At 37.3% G+C, this 21,531-nt stretch overlaps 1 protein-coding gene across 2 annotated transcripts in view; it reads left to right on the top strand.

The window, feature by feature from the left end:
- The first annotated feature begins 3,326 nt into the window (after positions 1 to 3,326).
- The window catches only part of LOC131435157 (dendritic arbor reduction protein 1-like), a 341,863-nt gene continuing 323,658 nt past the window's right edge, over positions 3,327 to 21,531 (top strand). For both annotated transcript variants that reach the window (XM_058602750.1, XM_058602749.1), the window contains exon 1: positions 3,327 to 4,268. In XM_058602750.1, the coding sequence (XP_058458733.1) occupies positions 4,215 to 4,268 (54 nt within the window). In that variant the 5' untranslated portion in view covers positions 3,327 to 4,214. The remainder of the gene's footprint in view (positions 4,269 to 21,531) is intronic.

Here is a 21,531-nt window from a genome sequence, read left to right as displayed (position 1 = left end):
GACGGTGCCGAGTCCTGCTGAAACGTCCATGGTCTGCCACCGAAATGTTTGTCTGCCCACGGCTTCAAAGCAACCTCCAGAATACTTTCCCGATAATATGTCGCATTTACCTTGACGCCAGGCTCGATGAAAACGATTGGAGAGCGCCCATCTGCGGTTACATCGGCCCAAACCATTATCTGTTGCGGGTGCTGCCTCCTGGTGGCCAATCGATGACTCAAATTCTCGTATGAACGGTCGGTCAAGTAAACCCTATCGTTTTGAGAGTTTAAAAATTGCTCAATTGGAAAAATTTTCTCGTCAGAAAATACAATGTTCGGAAATTGACCGCTTTCGGCCAAACGAAGCAACTCCTTCGCTCTCTCAAGTCACCAAGTCAAGGCAAAAGGTGGTCATATCGAGCAAAAGTGAATTGATTCTGAATTTTGTATTATTTTTACACATTTTGAACTTTGAATTAAGTAAAAATAATTTTCCAAACTGAATTTATGGCCTTTTTAATTGGTTACACTTCGAGTGCCGGACCCTGTATAATTCCTTTATAAAAAAAGTGATTTTTTGCTGGTTTCTTTTTTCGCAACTCTGTTTTTGACAGATCACGCCTCATTGTCAAACTTGTTCAGTTTGATCTATAATTTAATCGACCTACGACCAAAAACGCTAGTATATGATTGAATTCTGCTATCAAAGTTCATGCTCAGTTGAGAGATTTTTTTTCCTAAAAATTGTGTTCAGCAACGAAGCTCATTTCTGGTTCAATGATTAAGTCAACAAGCGAAATTGCCGCATTTGAAGTCAAGACCAGCCAGAAGCATTCCAAGAGCTACCAATGCAGCTCAAAAAAGTCACTGTTTGGTGTGGATTATGGGCCGGTGGTATCATCGGGCCTTACTTCTTCAAAGGCGACGATGGGCGGAACGTTACTGTGAATGGCGAGCGCTACCGTGTGATGCTTGATGATTTTTTTGCCCAAAATGGAAGAATGTGGTTTCCAGAAGACTGTGTCACATTCCACGCGGCACGCGAAACAATGACCGAATTGAGAGCCGCCTTCAGTTAACAGTTTATCTCACGTTTTGTTTCAGTTGGCCACCTAGATCGTGTGATTTAACGCCTCTGGACTATTTCTTGTGGAGCCATGTTAAGGCTCGATTAACGCACTGGAAGCCAATATTGAAGCATTTATTCGTGAAATACCAGCCGATATGTTGAAGAGAGATTGCCAAAATTGGACAATGCGTATGGGCCATCTAAATTATTTGGTTATTACGGTTTACTATAACTATAACTCAATCTAATGTTTAGTCTTTCGTTTATTCTAGTGCATTATTTTTACTCCACTTAACCGGCTGACCTATTATCTTTTAAAGTTTACCATGGGGTAGAAATGTACCCTACGAGAGCACTTACGTTAGTGTTTTGTTAGAAGCGAAATATACGGAAATTTGATTAGAACTTTTTTTGTTATCAGAATGTCAAAACAAAGTAAGCGAACAAAATTGTAGACGATATTGTTAGTTAAAACATTGTTGAATAATAGCAATGGCTATCAATAAAGTAGTGACAAGTGCGAGTGAAGTGATGTCGGTATTTTTAGTTTCACGAATAAAAGAGACAAAACACATTAGTTGTACTAGAATATGTTATAATTCGTATACCATGCAATACCAATGTTCAATATTTTGCAACACATGATTTCTCATCTTCTGTAGTTCACCTTACTATCTTTTGCACAAATAATATACAATGGCTCAACCAATACATGGAGTTAATAAATACCTGCAATTGTTACTCACAAATGCATTGCAATAAATATACAGGTTAGGAAAAAAATTACCATTCATCAACAAAACCATTTCAAAACTTCCACAATGCAACCTAAATTTTCAAAATCGATCATGAATTGCTGGATTTAAATAAACATGAAGATTACAGGTGAATTTTGACGTATTTATGGACTTGTTTTAAAAAAAGTCCTATATTTCGAAGAAAAAAATTATAGAACTCAAAAATTATTATAGAGGCTTCTTTGCGATAGGTTTTTAAATGAAACCAGGCCCGTGCGCAGGAATCATACATGGGGGGGGGGGGGGGGTGGTTGTTTCAAGGGGAGATGGGGGGTGTCCAAAAATGTAAAACGAATTCTGACCGGCTCGTGCGCAGAAATCATAAAAGGGCGGGGGGGGGGATCAAATTATGTCAGTTTATAAATTGATAAAAAATATGAATTGTCAAGTTATTTGCACTTTAATATAATAAGTACTCCATTGTACATGAAATTTAATTTAAAAAAAAAATCTTCATGGGGGGGGGGGGGTTAAAACCCCCAAAACCCCCAAACCTTCCCCCCTGCGCACGGGCCTGAATGAAACTGTACCGTTTATTTGTAAATACATTGAAATTTAGTTGTTTTAGGTTGTTGATTTCAATTTTCGGGTGGGAATGTACCTCATAGAGCGTTTACGTATAGAAAAATTCTCGAGAGAGCTCTAGGGTTAATTATATGTGTTTTAGTTATAGACATCAAAACGATATGGTTTTCTGATCGGGATGGGACTATAATCTGTTACTTTTTTCTAAACGGGGTTAAAGTTTTGCCAAGTAGAACTACTCCGAATTTAAAACTCAACTCGGAAACCAATTCTATCCTATTAAATTATATATCAACAATCCTTATACAAACAATGTTACCGCGATGTTCTCGCATGTTCAATGCAAAAAAAAAATTCCTTGAAGGACAAAATTCACGGAAGCGGGATTCGTCGGATGGCTGGAGTTTACGAGAATGACTGAATTTTGTGACAAATAGTTTTATATTTCATCTGCCGATTTTTGCGTCAGACGAATTCCCATTCAATGGCACGCATCGCCATATCACACAACATGTTAATCTACAAAATGAATGACAAGCGAGATGGAATGAGGTTATTAGACTATCAAATAGATGTCGCGAGCATTTGATAACACCTTCGTGAAAGAAGAACCGTAGCATCGAATGCGATATTCCCGGCGTTGGCTGGTAGCAGAACATAATAAATGATACTTCGGTTGGAACTAGAACTGTCTCACTTCAGCCCATGATGCAGCCGTGAACAGCGAAACGGAATGAGCTCACCCACGAAAGCCGCAAAAGAAAGAGACACCTCGAACGGTACACGTTGAACAGGTAAGCTCAGGGGGTCTCTTTTTGTTAGCGCACTTTTAGCCGCCGTCGCCGCCGACGGAACGTTCACTTTTACTGAATCGATGTTCATCGCGTTCGGCACGGGCTTACAGACTGAGTGCGGCGGCTAACAGGGACTCAGTGTCGTGTTGACTATCGGTGAGTTAATACGTGTCTGTGGGATAAGTGTACGGATAGTTCCGCGTTGAACTAGGCTTTCAGCATAGACTCGCTGGCACAGTTTTCTTCCCCTGCGATGAGGTTTGTGCATTGCAGTCGCATTTAAGTCTCGCGCGCTTCTCTACTGCTGCTGCAACGAGGGAGTTGTTACTCGCATCCTCCTACGCATCCAGGCTCGCGATCGGTTCCGTGACAGACGGTGGTGATAGCGTTCGAAAGGAAGAACCATTTTCGGCAGCGATTCTAGTTTCAACGTGGTTAAACCCGCGAGTGCAATCAATTTGGATGCGCAGTGAGCCAAGTTTCATACGACTGTTGAAGTGGGTAATGTGCCTTCCATGCACGAGGTGCGAATCGATTCATCGATTTTGTTCCGGCAATTTTCAAACCATGATTTAAAAAGTGAGTATGCGCATGCTGATGAGAAGTAGCATGATATTCGGCATCGGAACCATTGTGTGATACCGTCGAAATTGTGCATTGAACAGGGAAACAAGCCGGTGATTGATGATAATACTTTTTAGAAGTTCGTTCGGAAAGAAGGAGAAACAGCAAAGGCTCGAATTTGAATTGTGTAGTTTAACGCACGAATGATGAATGGAGTCAGATAGCGAGCACGTGGGAGTCTAGTGGATGATAATGAAAATAGTGTACGATAATCGTTCCAAACGTTGAAGATTCAAGGAAAAGCAAACTGAAAACAAACGAGGATTTGATCGGGCCTGTTGAACACGTATCCGTGTTCCCAAGTGAATAGTGCAGGTAGTGAGAACAATTGTGTTCGAAAAAGGATTTACATTGTTCTTCGGTTTTTCGAAAATAAAGACACCTAGCGAAAGCGAACTTAAATACTGGCTGCGGTTCGACTTTTATGGATACAATAGGTGATCAGATTGTGCCGTCGACAAGCTTTTGGGTAATGCAGGTAAGTTCGGCTACAAACGTTTGGCATGGAATCAAATGTTACTGAACCTTTTTGGTCACATTACAAACGAACTTATGTGAAGTGTGAAATTGGCATAATCGACCGAATTAGTTTTTTTTATTCAACAATAGCCTTAGCTCTAGGATAACGAACGCATTGGGTTGTTGCATTTGGGTCACATTGTCATATGTTACTCATAGCAACTGTGGGAAACTCTACCTCCAGCTGGTGGTCGGCTTGTATCTTGGTTTTTTATTGGATAAAGGTCCTAAATAGCGAAAAATAAACTGGAAAATATCCTCGGCATCTTAGAGATAAAGGAGTGTGCCTTAATAAATATATTGTATACAAATAATTTCCGATAGCTGAATTATAAGTGTTTCATATTCCACTCCATAATGTAGATCTAGATATGTTTTCTTTAAATTTTACTCTCCCTCCCATGGTTGTTGGGCTTGACGGTATTACAAAAACTTTAAGCTTCATTACTGAATTTAATGAATAAGATGAATAAGATGTTGATTGCATTACACTACAACATTCGGGGTAGGAGAGACCGATAGGGCTTAACTGAGCTCTTTTTTTGTCTCAGTTTCATACTATCGGCCCTTATTACCAGTATGAAGTGAAAATTAAGTGAAATGAACGTATCCCAATTGGGTTTCACACGATGCCAACAGATGAACGGTAAATCAAGTTCATCTTTGACTAGAGAGATGGGCAATCAGTTCGCGAACGGTCGAATAAAAAAAACTAGTTCTTCTAGAACAATGAGTGTACAAGAGTTCTTTATTAATGATGGTTGTAACGACTGGAAGATGAGTTTTCATACCGATATTGACAGCTTTCTCAGTCACAAATCACTAGGCAAACGGCCGTTTTTAATGGCCTTTTTCAAGGGAAATTCCAAATTTATACTAACTGTTGTAAAGCAAGTATTCACCCTGAGATTCTGTGACTGTCATCGTCCATTCAAATACAAATTTCCGCGAAGCAATTAAAGCCGTTTCAAATTTCTACTTTTTGCCTTTCTCTATATTTTTTATATGTTTTCGGAGTAACATACAAAATTGCACAAAATGTACAATACTTATACACAAGCACTACCATATAGCATGTTGGATATCGATGAGATCGTTTCATTATTTTTCACTATTATATATTTGAACTTGAAGTTTGAATATATAATAGGTGGCAAAAATTTATACATGGCCCCATCGCTAGCTTAGAGCGAATCCTAGACCCCTTACCTATCCATATCTCCAACCCCACGACACCTATGGAAGAGAATGATGAGTCGTCGTCCTTCCGGAAAGTATGTGAAGCATCAACATTTCCTCTCTTCCTTATCCGTCCTTGTGAACGATGGAGATGGGATGGACCGACAATGGTGGCTATCATTATGTTGAAATGTTCAATTTGAGTTGGAATTGTATCAATTCCATTTCCTAAGCAACTCTTATTGGTAAATCAGCCGAAAGCATGATGATATCAGTGTGCACTCCGCCAAGATCATCGTTACAACACAACATACTAAATTTCAGAAGAACGTAAGAGCAGTTCAACAGAACTAGTTCTTTTAGTAGAACTATCAAGTTCTGAACGGTTCTTTCAAATGAACGGTTTTGCCCATCCCTATCTTTGACGTTTATATTGGTTTGGAATACTCTGGAATGATATGGAATATTGTGGAATAGAATGAAATAATATAGACTGAATATGTGAGCAAACCACTTATAGCTGCCAAACGATGTTCATCCAGCTTATTTTACGAGGCTATGTTGTTACCTAGTGGATGAAATGATATATCAGTGAAGTATAAGTCGAAGAGAATGCAAATAAAGACTATCGTTTCAGCTCAGAACTAACGGTCGACCAATAGCGGAGATAAAAGTAGTTAGAATATATTAGAAAAGAAATAGGGTAACGGCTCCCTATTTCATCTGAGCTCCTATTTCCATCTCATCCCTTCACCTCATTACTTTGAACATGAATAATATTTTACAACCTACCTGAACCAAACTGTGAAATGTTTTGAAATGATTATAGAAGCTATTGTTACACTTTCCTATTGAAAGAAATGGTTTTAAGTTCTTCGTTTATCGTTTTTTTTTTTCATTTAAAATAAACTCACTTTTCAATTTAGGACACATTTTCGTCTCAAGATTTACAGTTCGTCATGTTTCTGATTATCTACTAATCGATTCGTCTCAAAACATGATCACTTTTTCGCACAATTAGACTACCATTGAATGCTGGATGACTTCATAATTAGTAATGTTCACTTCCCACTTGTTTAATTAACGATTTAAAACTTCAAAAACTACCCGACAAGCAATAAAAGTCTTTAAAAATATGAGATGAAAGTTTTTCACTCAGTTCACTTGATTGCGCTTTGTTTTCATCTCATTTGGTTTCGCAAAGTTGCCAAGTTTTCTCAAAATGTTAATGAAATAACCATTGTGGCAAATCTAGTAGCACTGGTTTCATTCCGCTATACGTCAACATAACGCAGTAAAGTGTGTGTGTTTCATCGACTGTGCACAGAGATGCCAGATATTTTCATAGAAAATATGTATTCCGTTGCATAGAAAGTCGATATCTGCTCTATCTGTTTCCACTAATGAAATGATGTCTAATTTTTTACTTCACACTTTCTATGAACCTGTACAAATCTGTATTAAATTTAAGAAATCTGTATAAAATCTGCACTTTGATTTAAATCAGTATGCGAACGCAAAAATCTATACAATACAAATAAATCTGTTTAAATGGCATCTCTGGCTCTACACTGTTTTAAGAAGGGCTAATGAATAAATAGTAACAATCACAGTTTTGTTTTTATTTAAAGTTCACCAAATTTACTTTTCAGTAAAGTTTTAAATTCAAAACGAAAGGTTACGGAAACGACCGAAAAATTTTTAGACGTTGAAATGATTTCAAACTGATTCTAAGAATATTGTGTGTTGTCTCATAGCTTGCATTAGGCCGTTTTTAGAAAGAATTCCGGCATTTTTAACTTGAGAGTGTAATAGTGGAATATTTTGTTTTGATTGCTGTCGCCATTGCTAATTTATAGGATGAATAAAAGATCAACGATAGTATGGATAAAAATCCATTGAGATGGAATTAGGAGCAGAGTAGTGAACACATCATAAGTGTTTTAGCTGTTTTATGAATATTAGTTAAATTTTCAAGAAATGTGAATCAATTCTCAACGTGGAGCAAGGCGAATGAAGCAGTAATATGATATAGTTACAGTGATTTTAGTGTCTAAATCGGGGTTTGAAGGCAACGTCCTTACAAATGAGTTGAAATAGGGAGCCCTTACCCTAGTAACTCAATGGGCCGTATGAATAAAATGTAGCAAGCTTGAATTTCAGTAGTAAATGTTACATGTGGATCATGTTCCTGTCAAAAGAAAAGACTTTACTACACAAAAACTTTCGAACAATCTACAAACTATAGTATTTACTACATGTTTTCGGTAGGTAACTCTAAAGGTTGCTACTCGTGAGTCTGCTGATTCAGTGAAGTAAAAAAAGTTTTTTTGTGGCAGTAAGCAGATTTATCGCTTTGTGCGTGGTTATGACTGCTTTTCCGGCTATGTGTAGATACGGCATTCCCTACCCATGCTCGCATGTTAAGATATTTTGCGTTTCGATCTCAGTTCCTCGCCAAAATAGCTTCCTTCAGAATCAAACATGTTGCTCTTATTTATACCCGTAATTTTATCTGTCGAACCACCAACTTTTGGGCAGTTCGTGGTCGCATCTCATCCGACACAGTCGAAAATTCCTTACGGTCGAGATGACAGAAACAAAGACATTACAGTGTAGTGATCAATAGAGTGTACGTAATGGACAAATACGATTTAACAAAGCCTAAGACTTGGCCTACAAGACCAAATTCTATTTGTATTGATTTCAAGCACTGAAAAGTAAGACCAGCAGCAAATGAAATTTAAATCTTCAGGCCCGTGCGCAGGAGTCATTCAAGGGGCGGTTATGTGAGGTGGGGTAGGTGCAAATATTTGAAAGATGGCTGTTATTTGCACTTTTAAATAATAAGTACGCTATTGTTCATGGAACTTAGTGTTGAAAATTTTTCCGTTGAGGGATGAATATTCTTGGTTGTGTTTAGTTTTCAGAAAATTATTTGAAAAAACCGTCGTTTTTTTGCAAATAAATTTTTGGAACTGAAAGACTATTGTGACAATCGATAAGGCAAATCGATTCCATGAGATGTACAAGTGAATCCATCGTTAAAGATTTTGTCATTATTTATGGTACTTCCAGAAACGGTACACCAGCTTAACCATAAATAGTTCATATGTCCATAAACTAGTATGAAATAGTTTTGAGCCCAGCTTTGAAGATTTTTTGGATTGTTAGTTTTTATTTAAAAACTCATCATCCTGTAATTCCAGAGTCGGGAGTCAGAATTGGATAAAATTCATGCATTTTGTATGGGACCATACGCTTATTTTAATTTTAATTTTTGTTTTTGAAATTCGATTTGGCCTTTTTTCAGAAAACAATTGAGGCTTAAGAAACGATTCGATACCGGAACCGGAATTCGAACATCGGTGTAGCCTAAGTCAGTTAAATTCACCTGAGTAGCTGTATAGTTTACATTTGTCTCATCACCCTGTAATTTTATGTAATTGGAAGCCGGAATCCACCAACTTTGTATGGGACCAGAAGTTTATTTTAATTCGAATGTTCGTTTATTAAATTCGTTTTGGTCTTATTTTAGGTTCTCTATTCCCGATACTTTCGGAAATGGAAATCGGTGTAGCTGAAATCAGTTAAATTCCCCTAATGGATTGTTAATCATTTCATTACATTCAAAATTTTGGAAAATTAGTGTAGCCATCTTAGAGAAATCGTAGTGCGTTCCACATAAAATTATTGGGTATCTTCCGGGATCGAAAACCGAATACAGGTAAAACTGAAATAAGTTTATTTGGTCGTCGACTTTCAAAATCAGTGAACCCGATAAATGTAAGTAAAATTTTTACATTTATCACTATTTATCTCTTGAACCGGAAGTCAGATCTGATTGAAAAACAATATGTTTTCATGGCACCTTAAGACCTTTCATTTGAATATTAGGAGGACGAAATCGGATTCGCCATCTACTAGCAAAATAAGTAACATTATTTTAATTGACTTGCATTACATATATCATCATGTAGTTCTGGAACCAGAATTCCGATTAAAATGAAATTCAGAGACCTTATATGGTAGAATGAGACTGTTCTTATGAGTCTAAGTTTGTAGAAATCAGTTAAGCTATATCTAAAATTAATGAAATTATTTTTCACACACAAATTTGCTTATCTCGACGAACTTCTTCGGAAGGGTGTAAGAAGTTGTGTTCTTCCAGCAATTATCGTTGCAAGCAGTATAAATCAATATAAATATAAAATGGTTTTGAAATTGAAAATACTGAAATTGAAAATAGAGGAAATTTGAGATTTTAATCACTTATTAAAATCCCTGTAATGTCGGAACTGTAAATCGGATGGAATTTGAATCTGAACGTGAGACAATCGATTGAATATTCCATGAGATGTCGAAGTAAGTTCCACTTTAGAATTTACGGTATTCAGGAACCAACATAACCCGAAACGATTCGTTTGGTCATTAATTAATATGACGAATAAATTGCAATAGTTTTGAGTCCAACTTTAAAGCTTTTTTGGATTGTTAGCTTCTATTTAAAAACTCATTATCCTGTAATTCCAGAATCGGAAGTCAGAATTGGATAAAATTCATAAATTGGATAAATTTGTTTTTGAAATTCGATTTGGTCTTTTTTCAGAAAAAGATTGAGGTTTGAGAAAAGATTCGATACTGGATTCGGAATTCGAACATCGGTGTAGCCGAAGTCAGATAGTATAGTTTACATTTGTTTCAAAATGTTTGGAAATCAGTGTAGACATCTTTGAGAAATCGTAGTACAAGTTATAATTTTGGGGATCTTCCGAAACGAAAACTGAATACCGCTAAAACTGAAGTAAATTTATTTGATTATCGATTATCCAAATTGGCAACCTTGATATTTTTATACTAATCACCTAAACTGGAAGTTGCATCTGACTAAAAACCAAGATGTTTAATAGGATCTTAGGACGTTTCTTATGAATCTTAGATGGTTCTTAGATTTTATTTGAATTTTAAATCGGTTCAGCCATCTACGAGAAAAATAAGGTACATTATTTTAATTTCGTTTAACACAACCATCCTGTGAATCAGAAGTCGGATACAAACGTAAATCAGGAACCTTGTTTAGGGGCATACGACTTTTCATATAAATCTGAGTTTGTAGGAAACGGTTGAGTCATCAACGAGAAAATTGCTGTAAGTAGTTTAAATCAATATAAAGACTGTCCCAGAAAGTATGGACGCACTTTGTTTTCGCTGTAAATAATTCACAAGTGTTAGATATTCAAATTTTATTCGATAAACTGATAATATTAGACTACAACAACAGAATATTATTCCCAACATTTGCTTCTTAGCCATTGTAGACTACCTGGCCACCAACTTTGTATGGGGCCAGAAGCACCTTCTTGCGAACGTTCCTCATTAAATTCCGTACAGACTTCTTGGCGATAAGTTTTGACACTTTTTTCCAATCTTTTTCGATCTGTCGAATGGTTTCGGCTGCCGAGACATGTTTCCTAAGATGTACCTTCGTTAATGCCCAAAATTCCTCAATCGGTCGAAGTTATGGGCAATTTAGTGGATTGATGTCCTTTGGGACGAAAGTGAAATTTTTGGTAGTATACCATTCTACCGTTGATTTCGAGTAGTGGCAAGAAGCGAGATCTGGCCAGAAGACAACAGGATCCTTGTGGCTTCGAATCATGGGTAATCGTTTTTGTAAACATTCCTTGATGTATATTTCACTGTTCATTGAAGCAGTGATGATAAAGGGTTTAGAAATCTTACCGCAGCTACAAATTGCTTGCCAGACCATAGCTTTCTTACCAAATTTTTCGACTTCAATCGATGTCTCGGACTAGTTTAACACTTGCCCTTCTCGCACCGTATAAATTTAATAAATTTACAGCAAGAATCGTATTGTACAGCTTTCGAACCCTCGGCCTGATCGATGCTTCTTGTTTCGGACTACGTTTTGGTTGTTTCTGCTTCTTATAGGTTCGAAGATTCAAACGTTCTTTAGCACGAAGAACATTTGACTTCGAAGTGCCCACTTGTTGGCCACATCCCGAACTGAAACCTCCTTCTTTTGCTCGAACACCTCCAGTATCATTTATCCAACTGAGGGTTAGCAGGACCTTTTTTTCGACCCGTTTTCGGTTATGCTCACCGAACTTCCTGATTGCATTTTGCATGACTTTTTCACTCACTCCTTCCATTTTTGCTATCTTTCTCAGTGACAATCCGCGTTCTGTGCACCATTTGTACACAATTTTTCGACGTTGTTCTACTGAAAGTCCACGCATTTCGAAACAAACTAATGAACACGAATAAACAAATGCACAAGTGCCTAGAGAAGAGTGTAAACAACAGGACGCAGCCATAAAAATTGACAAATTCTGAACAATTGCGAAATGGCAGCGATTTTTGCTTGCGTCCATACTTTCTGGGACAGTCTTTAATTATGGAATTGCTTTCAACTCGAAAATGCTGCCATCACCTCCGAGGCCAAATGTTATGAAAAAGGTACACAGTCTTTTTGGTACTTAGAAAATATTGTTTGTATCAGTATAAAAAATCGTGTTTCACATTGTTTCCTCTACTACTGAAATAATATTCTGTTTAATTGTGACATGAACCTTCGTATAACTCAAAAAGTAAAAATCCGATCTCAAACCCATTCAATAGCGTTCACACTCACACACACACACATGCACACACACACACACACACACACACACACACACACACACACACACACACACACACACACACACACACACACACACACACACACACACACACACACACACACGGACATTTGCTCAGTTCGTCGAGCTGAATCGATTGGTATAAGACACTCGGCCCTCGGAAATTTTTTCCAATGTTTGAGCGAATTCTATAACTGTTTTTTATATTTATAAAAAAAGGTAAAACCTCAAGTAGCAACCCGCAACTAGTTCTGATACGACTTGGTCTAAACTATGTAGCAACGAGAGCATGAATATGTTTTTTATGTTATACTGGTTAAAACAAGGTGACAGAAAAGTTTCTTCATAACATAATCATTGAACTAACTGTCATTTGGAAGTTATCGTTACTTGATTCTAACATATCTTTGATCACAGCTATGCTTTTAGCTATTAGTTAAAAAGAGGGTTTTCTTCGTTGCAGAATCATTATAAATACGTGAGCGTGTATGTAAATCGTTCTGATGAAAATAATGAAAGCAGAATAATTTTTTTTCTATGCACTATCAATTATAATATGATAATAATATGATCAATGATAATAATAATGATATTATAACTCTCGTGATACATGAACATAAAATAAGAGATGGAGTTATTTCGTTGTTTATTTTTTATATCTTCATTAACAGTTTTAAAGTCGTTGTAAAAATTGTGCCTTGTATCGAGTTTGTGATTTCAAGTACTCCACTGCCTTTTTATTGCTGATAGAAAACTATTCTGGATTCATTCAATGTTTATAATGTCGATGGAGAGTAAGTTTCAATTAGTTTACTTGGGAACAAGTTATTTTCAAGTTATGGAAAGATAACTTATTTCAGTATGGCATTACAACATAACGACAACTTATTTTTAGCCGACTTAGCAACTGGTAGAAGCTGCGCTTTTTAAGTCACACAAATGGTTAAATGTTAGTAACAACACTTAAATTTCTGGTTGCAAACTAGTCACGAATAAGCTAGCGTAACAAAAATTGTTACTTGGGACACGAACCGAGATTTGCACAGCTGAGATCGGTAATCCAATTCAAGTGCTCAAATTTCAAAGCTCAAGTTTAATGTAAAATTAACAGCTGATTATAAAACTCAGATTTTCAATATTGGTACCTACTAAAAAGTCGAAACCCACATGCAGAGTTTTAAGAAAATATTATCTTACTGATAGTTGGATCAATCCCTCTTTATTCTGAATAGATAATTTAAAACAATTGCGGCTTTTGTCCTGTGTCTGTAAGATTAACTATTAATTCTAATGACTGCATTTGTCGTTGCTTGATAACATGTTATTAAGCAGTTCGTGTGTTCACTAATTATTCGTTTGTAGTTTTTATCAGGGTCAAACGACAGAATTTTTCCAATTATGAAATATGAAGTTCAAAAAGGAACTATAAAAGCCCCCGTTTCAACTTTTTATAAACTTTAATTATATATTATACTAGAAGCACTCTTATCAATGTAAAATTCATTTGTAGTCAAATCGATTATTTCTCGAAAGTATTTGCATTTTAACCAGTTTCCTTGTTTTATTTTTGGTGTGGATGAAAGAAAAACGGTATTATTCGCATACAGAAATATTACCAAACATGGATTGGTCTAGCATTCGCTCGTATCAAAACTCGAATGCCGGTATAACTATCTAAGGAACCAACACCTTACTCCGGAACCATCCAAGCTTGAGTTAGTAGGATGTGACACGAGATGCCTTCCGGCGTTTGTGACTGGGTTGAGCTGGAAATACATACATACTAATAAAAGAGCATTGTTAAATTCATCTAACGAGATTGACACGGCCCTGGTTATGGATACGATGCTGGGTAACAACGTATTCAAACCAAACGCAATTGCAAGCGCACCACGTGTTAGTCGCTGCAGTCGTTGAGTCATCACTCACAGACAAAATGGAGCCCGGAGCGGTAATCACTCATCCGGCACGGCTCAACCAACCCACGAGCGGGATCTTTGAGCTAGCCGTGAGGATTTGTGTATCAAAGTGCGCAAAAATTAGTAGGTACGGAGTGCACATGCAGCAAGCGAAACTTGCAACCAAACCAGAAACACCTAAATTCAGTTATAAGTGATACTTGTCAGTTTCAAGCCGCGTGTGCGTGTGTGTCTGTACGAGGGCGAAAATTTATGAAATCTTCCACTAATGGCAGTGTGTGCTTTTTTCGCCATCATCAAAAGTGTCGATGTTTTCATTGTTTACGAGCCTGATGGAAATAAATTAACACATTAATTTCTACCCACGACCGGCAAAGCATTTTCCAACTCATCAACTTATGCCTCCGTTGGATTGATGCGAGAGCTGCATTTGGGAGCACATTTTATTTTCCCACCAATCAATGCATATTAAAAAACTTCAGTAGTTTTGAAAATTTCCTCACATGAATGAACAAACCGGAAGTGCACAGTATTCTTCATAGACTCATTTTTCCGTGTGATTAACCTTTTTACGCTTTTCCCCAAACCTTCGTTGGCATAAATCAAATTGCACCCTTGGTTTAACCTGTTGAGCAGCAGAGTGTTGCAAGTCCCGAAAGGGTGTCACACTTGAATGAACAGAAAGCGGAAACTTCCGGTTTCAGCATAACCCTTGCCCATATCAGGAACACATTGCACAATTACCCAATGATTAATAACCGCGAGACGTTCTAACTTTGCGTTTCCTCCCCTGCAGAACAGAAACTGTATTCGACATCAAGTCAGTGGTGGAAAACGTGGGAACCAGAACTTCCTCAGCATAGCCATGCTGTCGGGCAGAACTACGCGTCTACCCGAAGATTCCAATCACATTTTGTTTCGAAATTCAATTTACGGTCGGCATTCATTTCTATTTCTATTTCTGTTTCTATTTCTCGTACTTTTGCAAGGCATCACATCGAGCGTGGGGCTGATGCCGAAGGCTCAAGAAGAACAAATAATTAATCAAAGACATAGTCACTAGTGTCGTCTAGATGCAGTGTGCAATTTGACACAATTACATCAAATCTTGACTGTGCGGGGTGACATCTCGTAGCGGGCGGATTGGGACGCCCTCGCATTGGCGCGTCGTGGAGTCGTACTCTCTGTACCTACTGCTACCGCTTATGCCCGAAAAAGGCACGGGTGCATGACTGCTTTAACTTCTAAGAGTCTAGACCAGTGTTTCTCGAGTTGCAGGACCGTTTATAGGTACCTCGGCCAGCATCAAGGGAAGAAGTATTAACAGGAAAAAAATGTTACGTTGCGACTTTTCTGTCGATACCACCGTTTCATTGGAGCTACAATTGATCCGCTGGGGTCTTTCTCACATGTCATGAGAAGCGACAAAAACAGTAGTTTACTTTCACTTACCAGAAATTTCGATGTGTTTCGTACCTAATTATGAATGGAACAAATCGGAAAGTATGCTCCCGACAAATGGACAAGAAAGTGGTAGTCATTATTGAGGAAAATCCCAATCCAACTGTGCAAACGTTGCACAGTGGGAAGAAAAAACCAGGAAACCCGCAAAGAAATCGGGAACCATGGAAAAAGGCAACAAAGTGTTTCTTATGTAAAAAAAAATCAAGAAATTCAATGGAATGGGTTTCAATGGGCGCACGAATCGCCATCCTGCTCGGTTTACCCCAAATGCCCAGCAGTTTTAGGGTTTTCTGTAGTATTTGTCCTGTAACTTGACAAGAAATCGAGTGTGGTCTATTAAAATAGCTTGATTTTATGTAAATATGTCTGGAGAATCGAATGGAAGAGAGTACACTGGCCGCACGAAACGTTTTGGCTATTTTACCCCAATTCTTCCATTTCATGATATCTTATTGTAAAGCGTCCTTAAATCTCGGTAAAACTTATTGGAAGTTTACTAAATCTAACTTATCTTATGTAAAAAAAAGTCTGGAAAATCGAATGCCAGAACTTATACTGGCCGCACGCAACGTTTTGGTGGCTATTATACACCAATTCCTTCAATATGTGATATTTTCATCTAAATCACCCTTAAGTCTTAAGCAAACCACGGTGAAAGCATACAAAAACTATCTTATATTATGTAAAAAAGACTGAAGAATCGAATGGAAGAACCTACACAGGCGGCACGAAACGTTCTGGTGACTATTTTACCCCAATTCCTCTATTTCATGATATCTTTTTGTAAATCGTCCTTAAGTTTCGGTAAAACTTATTGGTAGTTTTATTTTGATCAAAATAGTCGCAAATAAAAGGTCTGCCCGTCAGCCTGAACGCTATTGAATGATTTTGAGATCGGATGTTTACTTTTTGAGTTATACGAAGTTTTATGTAAAATTTTCAGTTTTTTGAAAAAATCTGTCACAATTGACCTTAAAAGCAGAATATGTTTTTAGGCTTATATTTCACACAAAATAAGCTATCCAAAAAGCCATAGATTGCTAAAATCCGTCCATTTTTAACGGAGAAATCGATATTTTTGTGTAAGCGACTTTTCGCCTTATGCAGTAGTACGAGTTTTGAGCTCTGTATGATAAATAAATGCTTGGGAGGTATGTTACGTGAAACACAATCTGTTGTATTTGTATATAATTGTTTTTAAGTACCAAAAAGACAGTGTACAGCATCATTTTCATGACATTTTGTCTCAGACTAATTTTAGCACGGTTCGTTTTTGGCAACATTATCGTTCTAAAATGACATATGTAAACCAGATAATAGCAGCATTTTCGAGTAGATAGCAATTTCATCATTATATTGACTTAAACTACTTACAGCAATAAATGCAGGAAGAACATAACACCCATATACCATTCGAATCAGTTCGTCGAGATAAGTAAAATCATGCTCGAGTGAAAAACAATTTCATTCAATTTTCTCGGAGACGACTCAACCGATTTTTACAAACTCAGATTCATATAAAAAGTCGTATGCTCCCAAACACAGTTCCTAAATTATGTTTGGATCCGACTTCTGGACCCGGAACTACAGGATGATATGTGAAACGAAATTAAAATAAAGTAACTCTTTTTTCTCTTTCTTTTCTTTTTCGATCTAAGATTCAAATGAAATCTAAGAACCATCTAAGATTCAAATGAAAGGTCTTAAGATTCCATAAAACATCTTGTTTTTAAGTCAGATTAGTATAAAAGTGTCCATTTCACATAAATTAATCAGGTTTATCGGGTTTGCAAATTTGGATAGTCGATAACCAATTAAACTTATTTCAGTTTCAGCGGTATTCAGTTTTCGATTCGAAAGGTACCCACAAATATAATTCACACTACGATTTCTCAAAGATGTCTACACTGATTTTCGAAACTATACAGCTCCTCAGGTGCATTTAACTGACTTCGGCTACACCGATTTTCGAATTTCGGTTCCAGTACGAATCGTTTCTCGAAGCACACTCGTTTTGTTAAAAAAGGCCAATTCTAATTTCGAAAACAAAAATTAAAATTTAAGCATTTATGGTCCCATGCAAAATTAATAAATTTTGTCCGATTCTGGAATTAAAGAGTTTTCAAAATTCAAACCGATATAGAAGAAAACAAATTCAACAAGCTTCAAAATTGGGCTTAAAACTATTGCAATTTATTTGTCATATTTTTTTTGCCAAACGAATCGTTTTGGGTTATACTGGTTCCTGAATACCGGCTCTGGAAGTACCGTCAATAACCGTAAACTCTAAAGTGGAACTTACTTCGACATCTTATGGAATGTTCAATCCATTGTAACACGTTCAGATTCGATTTGCAGCTTCGTCATTACAGGGTAATGAGTTATTAAAATCTCAAATTGCCGCTTAAAACGACGGTCATTCAAATATTTTTTTTCCATAAATACGTTTATTTCATAGGCAATATACATAAGTTTTTCTTCGCCGTGGCAGGTCATTCAAATAATGTCAGGGAAACTAATGTCATGGAAACTAAAACACCGAAGAATATTCATGCAAAAAACACATGCGGATTGATAAAAAAGGTATCATCTCACTGCTAGGTGCATTAAGTACGTTTTTCGTTATCATCTGTGAACAAATTCTCATGCAATGGAAAATTTTCCCCTTATCGTGCTGCATTTCCAAAACCGGTAGTCAGATCGAGATGAATTTCGAGATGTTTTTGAAGACTTTTAACACTTGAACATCAGTTAAGCAAACTCTGAGAAAATTTAGTGCACATTTCTGCTTTTATCTTCACATATTACCCTTTAACTCCGGATCTGGATGTCGAATATAGATGAAATTTAATAACAGGTAATGGGACTATAACACCTTTCATCTGCCACAAAGTTTGTTAAAATCAATTCAGCAACCTCTAAAAAAAGTGGTAGCATATTTTTTCAATTTTGTTTGGTACATGTCATATCATCCTATATCTCCGGAACCGGAAGTCGGATCGGGATGTAATTCAATAGCAGGCTATGGGATCATGAGACCTTTCACTTGAATCTTAGTTTGTGAAAGTCGGTTCAGCCACCTCTGAGCAGTGCTTGTATTGTGAATCCTCAAACGAACGAAGCAACAAAAAAACACCCGCTGTAAACACTTTGCTTGACATAACTGAATGAGAGACCTATATTAGAGAGAAACTGGATGCGGGAGAGTATATGCTACTGAGCAGACCAGTTCCCTTGCTTGGTAAATTGCCTGAATCTCAGTCTCAGTAAACACATAAACTAAGCAATTCATGGCAATGCAATGAAATGAAGGGTTCACTCTCGTTAGCACTGTACGAGAATGAAGAAGGTTGCTTCACGGCGTGGTACAAGAGGCGAAGCAAGGTCATACAGCAATTTTTACTGTGTTTTTTCAGTGTAGGTTTACAGGAATCATTTTTGAACATAACGCTTTTACTCCAAGACTAAATTTGATCACATGTCAAAAATTGTATGGCAGTTTACACAGTGTATATATTCTAGAAACACAAAAGGCTATGTTTTTTCAATTAATGTTCATTTGAACTAAAAGTTATGAAACTAGTTTTCTCATAGGCATCTTCAATATGAGAACCGTTCATCAAATGCTAGCCTCATGAAGGATACCCATCATCTGGCTGACATCTTCATGAACTAATGACCGAACGAAGCAGCTCTCTTTGCTAGGGCTGCGTTGTGAATTCTACCTAACATACGAATGTGTGTGAATAACACAGAGGGTGAAACTCTTTTGTTAATATTCGTTGCTTCAATTTGCAAGTCCTGCCTCTGAGAAAAATGAGTGCATATTTTTGTTACATACATACACACATACACACACGGACGGACGAACACACACACACATTTAATTTGCTCAGTTCGTCGAGCTGTGTCGAATGGTATATGACATTCGGCCCTCTGGGCCTCGGTTCAAAAGTCGGTTTTCACAGTGATGGCATAGCCTTTCTATATGAGAAAGCCAAAACAACTAGATCTTCTGTGAACATATTTGCTGTTGGAAGTTCGAAGTGTGGGTTTCACTTCAAACAAGAGCGATTGCGTTATCCAGCTGATGGTCGTTTGTATTGGAGGAAAAAAACTAATGAGAACATTATACAAAATCAGCCGTTCTAATGGCTCTAAATGTTATCTAAAGAACTATTAAGATTACTTCTTTGCAAATCGAAAGTAAGAATCATCAGTTTAGGGTAAATCTAGAATAATTTGAATCGCTTTGTGCACTTTTAGCTGTGCGATATTTGCACTAAACGAGCACAAATAAAGCTAGCATTTGGCTGCTTTGCGTTCGAGAAAAATGTTCGCAAAAGTGTTGAATATCGTAGAGAATTCCACAATTTGGCCCTTCTGGAAGCCGGAAATGATTTTCGTACAGCATTTTGCTAGTTTTTTTTTCACTCATCTATTGAGATGTGTGGAATATTGAAATATATGAGCGAATATACGACGATTATATTTATGTAATGATTTCTTCTAGACCAAATAGCCCTGTCCAAGACTCCAAAGCCACTAACGGCCATTCTCAGGACCCCAAAAGTAACGTTAAGAACTTATTTACAAGCGCAATCTTTCAGAACCATATGGTCTTTTTTAGCAATTACTGACCATTTTACACAAAAAAAATGCTTTGTTGTCAGCTGTATCATGCTTCCAAAAAATCGTCGCGTTTTCGATCCATTTTTTCCACTGTGCATTACATAACCGGTGCTACGATTCTACTGACACTAAGAATCCATTCTGGTCCGATAATCGAACATACGTTGTTGAATGAACAATTAACGTAAAATTCCAAGCGGATTATTCTTTAAGTTGAACAGTTGACTTCAAATTTTTGTCACATCCAATCCAGCATGCATTTAGCCAGCATTTACGTTTACTTATCGCATACTGCATTATGCATGAATTCCATCAATCAGATGCTTTCTAATCAAACTCTAAAGCCACACTAAAATAGTTGTGCAAAAGTGTAAGCGGTTGGTCAGACGAGGTGTCTGTTTGGATAGTCATTCGTTCGGATCGGAAGAAAACCGTTTGCCGTCAAACAAATGACTATCCGGATAAACACATTTATTTCCGTAAGCGACGATGTTGAAACATCAACAATATATTTCCATGAATATAATTATTTCCTTAAAATGGTTTTCTTACTAGCTTTGAAAGAAAAAGAAAGTCATCGATACGACAGCAGCTCTCATAATTTTGAGAAGAAAAGTTCTCATCAATTTTTTTGGGAGGCTAATGTCCCTTTCCCCCGCTCTACTCCACCATGTGTGTGGCAAGCTTTGCGTGGAATGTCGTAAGTTGAATTCAAAAAACACACAAAAAAAAACAAGACAGGTCTATCCACCTCGGATACAAAGATGGCCAACCGATTAGTCTATTATCTTCCTGATAGAACTGTAGAAGTATGAAATGTTAAAATCGATAATTGATTGGAAATTTATGCGAAGCTGAAAATGTGTCAATCGATCAAACTAATGGATGTAATAACCGCGATGACTCCATCGTGTGTCGTTCGGAATGATGGGATCATCCGTGGCTGGCGCAGTTATCTGATACCGTAGGGCGATAGGAAGGTAAATCGGAGACCTTACATCATCAGCGCAGCTTGGGCTAAGGAATCGCAACCACGTAGGCATCCAGGCAGGAAAGAATGATTAGTCGGTTTGGCCTCGACAATCGCCATGCGGACTGGAAATTTCATTCTGGGCCAGGTATTCATGATTGAGTACCGCAATGAAATGCTGAAATGATTCGCCGTAGACTGCTGGGCTCGCGAAGGTGACCCTGGATAGTCAGTCAGTCGTTTAGGTACCACTGATAACGGCAGCCCGTCAGTTAATTGATGCGTGGGTGGAATGAGCTTTGGTTGTCAACAAGAACCGACTGTGTTTGGATATGAAAAGTTTACAGTTTGCTTACATTGTGACTAACACACCTGACAATTGCGATGCCTTCT

Source organism: Malaya genurostris, chromosome 3, assembly GCF_030247185.1.
Source record: "Malaya genurostris strain Urasoe2022 chromosome 3, Malgen_1.1, whole genome shotgun sequence".
NCBI classification, from domain to species: Eukaryota; Metazoa; Arthropoda; class Insecta; order Diptera; family Culicidae; genus Malaya; species Malaya genurostris.
The sequence above is the reverse complement of the archived record's forward strand: the minus strand, read 5'-3'. Positions and strand labels throughout refer to the sequence as shown.